Below are 9,101 nucleotides of genomic sequence, written 5' to 3'. Positions count from 1 at the left end.
GTAACAAGCATCAAAAAAGAGCAAAGATGCTAAACAACAAACAAACAAAACATACACTGTTTTTGTTCAGTTGAAACAGAACTTAGCACATAAGAGGTGTCCAATACAGTTATATAGAAATACAATTAACAACAAAACTTAAAAATCAGTAGATACCACTAGAAAATGATTATATAGTTTCAACATACAACTTTTTATTCAAAAACATAGATCAACACTACAAAGTTGGAAAAGTAAAAAATTAAGGATTTAACTTACTATTTTGAATGAAAAAAAGAGTCATATATTTGTTCAAAACCCTCAATAACATCTTTACTTTTCAAACAGCCTAAAAAAGCTCAATTATGATAAACTAAAAATATTTACTGTACTTTCATGTTTTGATTCATATAAAAAAACCTCACTTATTAAGAGAGATAAAAATATATATACAAAGTAGTAAATCAAAAGTAATATAAAGTGTTTTCACTTAAATAAATTAAGGAAATATCCAAAGAAGAATTTTATACAGTAAAAGAAGTAATTAACTTGAGAGAAAATAAACTATATTATTACATTTAAATAACATGAAAAAGATATATTTGGATACTGATTTTAATTTCCCCAGTAGTCTTCATGAAGGTTTTGTAGTTGATGACAATCGTGCTTTTCCTTTCTGCTTTGCAGCTTTTTCCATTTTTATCTATAAATTTTAAATATTTATTATTGATATAATAGTAATTTATAACAAATTTTCTAAAGAAAAAAAAGGTTACGCATACCTCATTTGGATTCATGTCTTATTTATCACAGCTATTTTGCACAGTTACGTAGCAATTATTAACTGCTAAATATTAAAGCCAAAAACTGATGGCTGAAGGGACATATTTTAAATATGATTTGATTTCAACTTTATGGAAGGGCTTTAATAACGTGAATGAATATTGCTTTAGAGAAAATGAAGAAATTAATTTCTATTGCCAGTTTAAAGGAAAAAAAGCATAAACACCTAACTTTGTATCCAGCTTATGCACATTTCCTAAAGGGTTACAGAATACTCATAATCCAGCCAGATTCTCTCTGGAACATAGACTACTTTAAGGAAATTGCTAAACCAGTGGCCATCAAGTAAACGCTAACTCATGACGACCCCATGAGTGTCAGAGTAGAACTGTGCTCCTCATGGTTTTCGATAGCTGAATTTTCACAAGTAGATTTACCAGGCGAAGGCACCTCCGGGTGGACTCATACTCAAGCCTCCCAACTTTCAGTTAGAAGCAAATGCATTAACCATTTGTACTGCCCCGGGGCTCCAAGGAAACTGCTAGTTTCCTATAATTCTGGCATCTGTATTCCCACAGTTATCTTTCCTGAAGCAAAGAAGCAGCACTCATACGCTAAGCACAGCCTTTTAAATTTTTAGACACATAGAGACCCTTGCTATGGGAAAAAGATCCCAGAGAACACACAGCCTGCCTCTTACTTACCACCACTCACATTCACACACACAAATTCCCAGAGGTAGGACCACTGCCTCACCCCTGCAAGACAAGGGGAGAGAAAATAAGAGGCATGGCAGTGGAAGCAGGGGCCCCTTCCTTCTAAAGTGACAGGAAATAATATCAAGAAACCAAGAGAGACTGGTAAAAACAGTCTACCCAATTTCATGAAATTGTAAATAATAAATTTCCCAATTTCATGAAATTGTAAATAATAAATTTCCATTAATAAAATCAGACTAATCTCACCTCTATTTCTTACCCATTTTTTCCCTGAGTTGGCTGGTAACCTCATTCAGAAGCCATACCCTCCCATCACTCTTGCACACTGTGTCAGTTAACAGGTCGCCTGAAGGACCCCCAAGGAACACACTATTCTAAGGCAAAGATTATAAGCTTTGGAGTCAGACAGATAGGCTTTGAATCCAACCTTGATTAACTATTTGGGGCAAGTTATTTCACCAACAGTTTTCTTGTTTGTAAAAAGGTCATAGTAATAGCTACTTTTCAGGGTTATTCTAAAAGTGTAAATAAGATTTTATATATATATATATATATATAAATCTAGGTAAATGAATAAGCACTCAACAAATGCTAGCTCTCTTTCCCTTCCCATTTAACACCAAATGTTAGATTTGTAGTAACATAAAAACAAGCAAAGATGCTAAACAACAAAGTCAAAACAGTGTTTGTTCATTTGAAATAGCACTTAGCAAATATAGCCACATCTAGATTCCTAAGGACAAACATACTTTCTTCTTTTTTTCTTTTTTTTGGGGGTAGGGGAGCCTTTGTTTATTTGTTCTATTTAAATTTCCTGACACTAATAACAGAGTACCTTGCACCTAGTAGAATTTTGATAATTGTTTGCTCAATAAAATTCTCTTTTCTTAGAGAAAAGAGACCAAGGGTTATCCACAGTGGAAGAAAATAAACTGACTGAAAATGAAAGAAGCAACTCTTCTCATTATCTAAAATTAATTGGTAAACTGTGTTACCACAAAGGTTTAGGTTATCCAAGCGGACTCACACTAACCATAGATTCTTCCCCATGTGTAATGTTACTAATGATTAGCAAGGGATACAAACAAAAACCAGACAGGGACACCGAATTCCTCTCTGGAAGGGTCCTGACCCCTTCAGACACAGCTTCCTAATTGTCCCTTTTCCCTCAATGCTACATGCCCTAGTTTTTGGAGTAACAGATGAGTTCTAACAATGATATGGTATGTGTCAGCTCAGAGGAAGTCTTTTAGCTTTCAGACATCTTAGTTTTTATACTCCATTAATCACACATGCTGGAGAGTTTACAAACTGTACCTCCTAAATCCAAAAATTCCAAGTTTATTTATTATAAGCAGTCTGGACAGTCTAGGTATATCCTGCTAAAATAGTCACAGATAAGAAGTCCTCCCATTAACTTCCCTGTGGTAAATACCATTGGCATGTTTTTAAGGCAGTCAACACTACCCAGGCTTTTGGAAGAGGGAGGGATGGAGTTAGCACCTGGTCTCCCATGAGCCTATGAGGAAAAACTAAAGGTCAGTTGTGAATGTGTGTGTTCTAACAACAGAGGATGATTTGATTAAAAGTCCTATCCTTAACGATGCTGCAAAAACAAACTTTTCTTTTGCCACTCTGACCATTCTCTCTCTATGTCTCCTTGACATCCTACTACCACCTCTTTCCCTTAGACCTGAGCTTTTCAAAAGAACTCTCATGACGGAAATGTTTTATATCTGTACTGTCCAGTAAAATGGCCACATGTGGCTATCGAGCACTTGAAATGTGGCTAGCATGACTGAAGAAACATATTTTTAGCTTTAATTTATTTAAATGTAAGCTTAAATAGTCACATATGGCGAGTGGCAAACAACACAGATACAGACCATTTCCATCACTGCAGAACGTTCTACTAGATATAGTTTTGCCTTAAATTACATCCCAGAGTCTCCCCTTCTATTTCAAATTTCTTCTTCAGGGCAACCAAGCTAATCTTAAAACAGAGATCCCCAGGCCACTGCCTCAAGCATCTTTACATCAGAATCCTGTTTTCTTTGCTTGCCCTGCAGCTTTGCATTAGAATCTTGTTTCCTTTGCTTGGCTTCCCGTGACACAGACACAGACACAGACACACACAGACACACACAGACACACACAGACACGCAGACACACAGACACACAGACACACAGACACAGACACACACAGACACACAGACACACAGACACAGACACAGACACACACAGACACACAGACACACAGACACACAGACACACAGACACCCCTCTCTGCATTAGAATCCTGTTTCCTTTGCTTGGCCTGGTGATGCATGAAGTTATATGTAAACCCCCATTGCACCTGTGTAGTGTGATTAAGAATATTGCTAACCAACTGGCATTACATAGTATATAAAGAAAATGTTCTACATTCTACTTTGGAGAGTAGCATCTAGGTCTTAAAAGCCTGTGAGCGGCCATCTAAAATACTCCACTGGTCTCACCCCTTTGGGAGTAAGGGAGAATGAAGAAAACTAAAGACACAAGGGAAAGATTAGTTCAAAGGACTAATGGACCACAACTACCACAGTCTCCACCAGACTGAGTCCAGTACAACTAGATGGTGCCTGGCTACCACCATCGACTGCTCTGACAGGAATCACAATAGAGGGTCCCAGACAGAGCTGGAGAAAAATGTAGAACAAAATTCTAACTCACAAAAAAAGACCAGACTTACTGGCCTGACTGAGATTTGAGAAACCCCGAAAGTACGGCCCCCCAGACACCCTTTTAGCTCAGTAATGAAGTCACTCCTGAGGTACACCCTTCATCCAAAGATTAGACAGCCCTATAAAACAAAACAAGACTAAAGGGGCCCCCCAGCCCAGGGACAAGGACTAGAAGGCAAGAGGGGACAGGAACGCTGGCAATAGGGAACCGAAGGTTGAGAAGGGAGAGTGCTGACATGTCGTGGGGTTGTTGACCAATGTCATAAAATAATATGTGTACTAACTGTTTAATGAGAAGCTAGTTTGTTCTTTAAACCTTCATCTAAAGTACAATTTAAAAAAAAAGAATGTTGCTGATGTAACTTGTATGAACTTCCTACTTGTAAACCTGTTAAAAGTAAGCTTTGCCCTCACCCTCGTGGAGCAGTCTTGGCGGCAGCAGCTCCAACTGATTCTTATCCTTGTGCAACGCAGTTAAGGTGCTTTTCTGCCTTCCCACCTCGGTCTCTCTTTGATTGGCCAATACAAGTCATGCCGAGCAAAACCTGGGATTTCTACTTGGTAACAATCTCTCTGCCTCCTACTCACTTCCTCTACTTTTGGACAGATAATTAATTCAAGGTTCTTTTTCCACAACTTCAGTTACTCAACAAGTTCTTGTCTGAGTCATAAAGGATATAACAAAAAGTAACAAGATAGTATCTTTACTTCTATAGAGTTTATTACCTAGTTGGAGCAATAATAAATGCCTACAAAGCAACTACAAAGTAATTCTAAGACAGGCATTTTGGAGACTGTACCAAATGGCTAGAGAACTATCTCCCATACCTCATCAAGTCAGCATTCTTTCATCTAGTAAAAACAATAAAACACTCAAATATGAACACTGGCACGAAACCTTCCCAAACTAAAAGGAAAGGAGCCCTCCTCAGGCCTAGACTCTCCACCACACAAAGTATCAGTACTTGACATGTATGAAATGAATATTAATTACATCTGTGTTGATTTTTTAAATTTTCCCTAAATACTTATTGACAAACTTATTATGTACAAGGCACTGTACTAGATGCTGGGGGAAATACAAAGATGAATAGTCTGCTGGAGAACTTATAAAAATTATCATTCCTGAAAGCTGTAAACACATCAATACTGTAGATGTTGAGCCCTGGAAATTGTAAAAATACATTTATGTTTACTGTTCTTTTTCTTAAAGGGTGTTAAATAATTTTAACTTGAGTCTGGATATGCTAGAAAGCCTCTAAGAAGAAGAAATACTACTATTAAAAATCCAAGATTCATATAACTTACAAATCTGATGATGGTCAATGCTTATTATTGGTAATTTTTTGAATACTTAGTCAATCTTTATGACTTCCATAAATTAACCAGTATCAGTATTATATATCAAATTCTTCATTAGTCCTGTTTGTCTGAATTGTTCTAAATAAACCTTAAGGCCTAGCAACAGCTGTAAGTAAAGACTTGATAAATTATTTTAAATGATGATCCATGATCCATATATCATCATTCTACAATGTTTTGTTGCAAGTAAATGCTGAACACAAGCAGATTTCCTCAAAGACCTACCCTTTCCTGGTATCGTCTTTCAAAGAAAGTCATATCGTCCTCTTCAGGTCTCCTTAAGGAAGAAACTTGACTACTTGTGCCTTCTAATAAGCAGGAGAAAAAAAATATATACATATGTATGTATATAATTATAAATTCTAATCTAAAAGAACAAAAAACAAAAAGAAAAGTTTCCTCCTACCAAGTGATAATGTTTTATTTTTCAAACCAGAAATGGTCTCATCAGATTAGTCCTACTATGAAATTCCTTTTCAGAAAGAATGGTAATTTTCCTTGGCAAACATTTTCCAAATATTAAATAACACCACAAAGCCATTTCATATAAAATCACACTTAGTTTTTTGTTCACTACTTTTTAAATGTTATAACTAAACTGGAAGTTCACATCAGTCTGTATTAGACAATACCCCGAAGTAATTATTGAGGCTTTGCATAGCAAAGTGATACCACCTGCTTTGAATTTTTTTAAAACTAAAATAACATTAGCCATTTTCCATGGTATTAGATTTGTAAAAACAATCAAACACTAGTTAAGGTGTTAGATGAATTTTAAATTGCTTCAGGAAAGAAAATCTGGTTTTCTCTGTAGGTACCCTAAGAGCCCACTTCCATGGAATAGTTCACCTTCCTTGCAGGTGAACATCTTGGCTGGGTCCCTTCATTTCCAAAACAGAGTATCAACCTTACCACCTGTTCTTTTGGTTTCTGAAGTATATGAATTCACCCTCAATCAGCAACACAAAATCACATAACTCTAGACAATCACCACAGAGTATAACCACACTCTGTCAACTATTTAACAAAAGCTTGTTGAGAAAAAATAAAAAAGACTGCTTAGAATATGTGCTATCCATTTACCTGGGAACTCTGGGTCTGTAAGTGGATCGCGTTGAGTCTGGACTCACTTTATTGAGTTGCATTTTAATAGCGTCTTTGGCTTTGATGAAAGTGGGCTATCAGAAATGAGCAACCATATGCTACATTTGCTGGAAAAAAGTTTTCATGGACACTGAGGGTCACTATACAGACTCCTTTAAAATCCAGCACTGACATAACTTTCATGAGCACTGATGAACTCATGCTTCCTCTTCTCTAACAAGGAAAATTACTGAAATGGTTGTACCTTCCTCTGCACCTTGGCTGCCACTATGCTCAGTCAAAACTGAAGCTTAGTGCAGCAATTACATCAACTTTGAAAGCTGGCACAACTGTGTCCTTTTTCTTGGTTTTGATTTCTTTTATCTATATTTTATCATTACTTCACTGTATCTTGTTTCTGTAAACAGCCTTAAAATCTCTTGTGGAAAAAGTCAGAGTGTATAAAAATACAAGTAAATCAAAGAAAATTATTATTTTAAAAAGTTATAAATATCAAAAACCTAATGAATCATACATATTCTTTCAATGTTTTTATTCTTTTTGTTTTCAGAAAAGGAAATAGAATATTACCGCTGAAAAATGAAGACTATGTGCTCTTAATTTATACATCATCATATCTTGCTAACCTATGATTACTACCAGATTACATCTCCTTTGAGAAAGCCCAAAAGATCAAGGCAATTAGTCCGCTAGAGGGCTCTCCTGTTCTATCATCACAGAGCAACAAGCTGTAGTAGAAGTTTTAAAAACTTCAAATTATAGTATTAGCAGAATCCTCATAATTCTCAGATTTAGCTGTTTTCCCCAATACAAAGTGAAGTCATTTACTTTTTCTTAGTGCCTGGCCAATATAAAAGAAAGCAAAACGATTAATTTGAGATCAAACTGAGGTGATATTGGAAGAAAAGAAAACTTAGAAAATGAATCAAAGACCTATATTCTTATTTACTATGTCCAAAAATATTTCCTCAATTTCATTACCATCTGTTGGTTTTTCTTGTAAAGAACCAGATGATGCTTGAAATGCTTTTAGAAATGGGTGATCCATGGCTGTAACTGGAGAGTCTAAAAATCCAACTGAAGGTGCACCTGAGAAGAATAAAATATGTGCAGAATGTAAACTAAGTCTCGATTTATAAGGTTACAGACAAGTTATTATTTCTCATGTGAAATACATTAGAACCTCAGCAGAGTTATTAGAAAAATTCACTCTAAAAAAGAATTTTTTATTTAGAATTTTATCTGTCATATAAAGGCAAATGGGTAAAAGTATTTTTGTATTTCTTAGCACACTTCTCAGACTTTTTTCACAGAAAAAAAGAATATTATGTACTAATATAACTGCATGTCAGCAAAGATGTGCAAAAGTCTTAATAACAGTACTAAAAGCAAGATGTTGGAGATAAAGGACCACTAATTGAAAGGGATGAATGGTTCGGTTTGGGGGGGCGGGGTTTAGTTGAAGCGGGTAAAATAAGTGTATTTTTACTCTACTCTTCACTAGGAAACCATCTAAAAACAACCTGGAGTATGAAAAATAAAGAAGAAAATCCCTTCTTTGGTGAACTAAGAAATATCCACAACCCCAAACCACAAAGATCAACTGCTAAATAGATTGTCTTTTGGACCAAAAGAAAGGAAGCTGCAGAAAACATTTATAACTGCTCTATCTTCTTCACAAACCACCACCCGCCACACATTCCCATCCCCACCCCCATACCACTGGTACAGGGAAGGAAATAAACTTTTAGTCCTAGTCGGTTTAAAACTTTGTTCTATCTTATAATGTAAACAGTACGGAGCAACTGCTTAGTCTTTCCTACTCCTGCCCTCTCCTTTCCCAGCTCCTATCACACATGACATATGGGAATATGGAAGAAGTGGGTTCACGTCCACTCAGGTCTTTGCACTGCCCTCTGCACGTGCTACTGATCTCAAATGCTCAAGACTGGTGTAACTTGTAATTTGGTCTCTCTCAGCTTGATAGGGCCTGGTAGCCTCAAACTTGTCCTAGAAGTACAGACTCCTAAATGCCTGCCACTTCCTCTATCTAACCTCCTAGCCCAGCTCTGCTCTGCCTCACAACTCAGCTGTCTTCCAAGTGCCCCTTAAAAAAAAACAAAAGGGGACCTCATACCATCAAGAAAGCAGTTCCAGGAGCAGAGCGCGTCCTTTGGACCAGGGTCTCTGCGCAAAGAAGCTCCTAGTCCGGGGGAACATTGATGAGAAGGCCAACAGAGAGAAAAAGACTTCGTCTGGAGCTGACACCCTGAATTTGGACTTTTAGCCTACTTTGACTATGAGGAAATAAACTTCTCTTCATTAAAACCATCCACTTGTGGTATTTCTGTTGTAGCAGCACTAGATAACTAACACAGAATTTGGCACCGAGAGAGTGGGGTGCTGCTCTAACAGATACCTAAAATGTGGA

At 36.6% G+C, this 9,101-nt stretch overlaps 1 protein-coding gene across 1 annotated transcript in view; it reads right to left on the bottom strand.

Moving 5' to 3' along the window:
* Nucleotides 1-601: 601 nt before the first annotated feature.
* The window catches only part of FAM221A (family with sequence similarity 221 member A), a 31,567-nt gene continuing 23,067 nt past the window's right edge, over nucleotides 602-9,101 (bottom strand). The window contains exons 5-7 of the mRNA XM_004377455.2: nucleotides 7,652-7,759; nucleotides 5,792-5,874; nucleotides 602-682 (exon numbers count right to left, since the gene is read on the bottom strand). Coding sequence (XP_004377512.1) covers nucleotides 614-682; nucleotides 5,792-5,874; nucleotides 7,652-7,759 — 260 coding nt within the window. The 3' untranslated portion in view covers nucleotides 602-613. The remainder of the gene's footprint in view (nucleotides 683-5,791; nucleotides 5,875-7,651; nucleotides 7,760-9,101) is intronic.

The sequence above is a fragment of the Trichechus manatus genome, unplaced genomic scaffold (assembly GCF_000243295.1).
Source record: "Trichechus manatus latirostris isolate Lorelei unplaced genomic scaffold, TriManLat1.0 scaffold00050, whole genome shotgun sequence".
In the NCBI taxonomy this organism is placed as follows: domain Eukaryota; kingdom Metazoa; phylum Chordata; class Mammalia; order Sirenia; family Trichechidae; genus Trichechus; species Trichechus manatus.
Note: the sequence above shows the minus strand (reverse complement) of the source record. Positions and strands in the feature narration are given on the sequence as shown.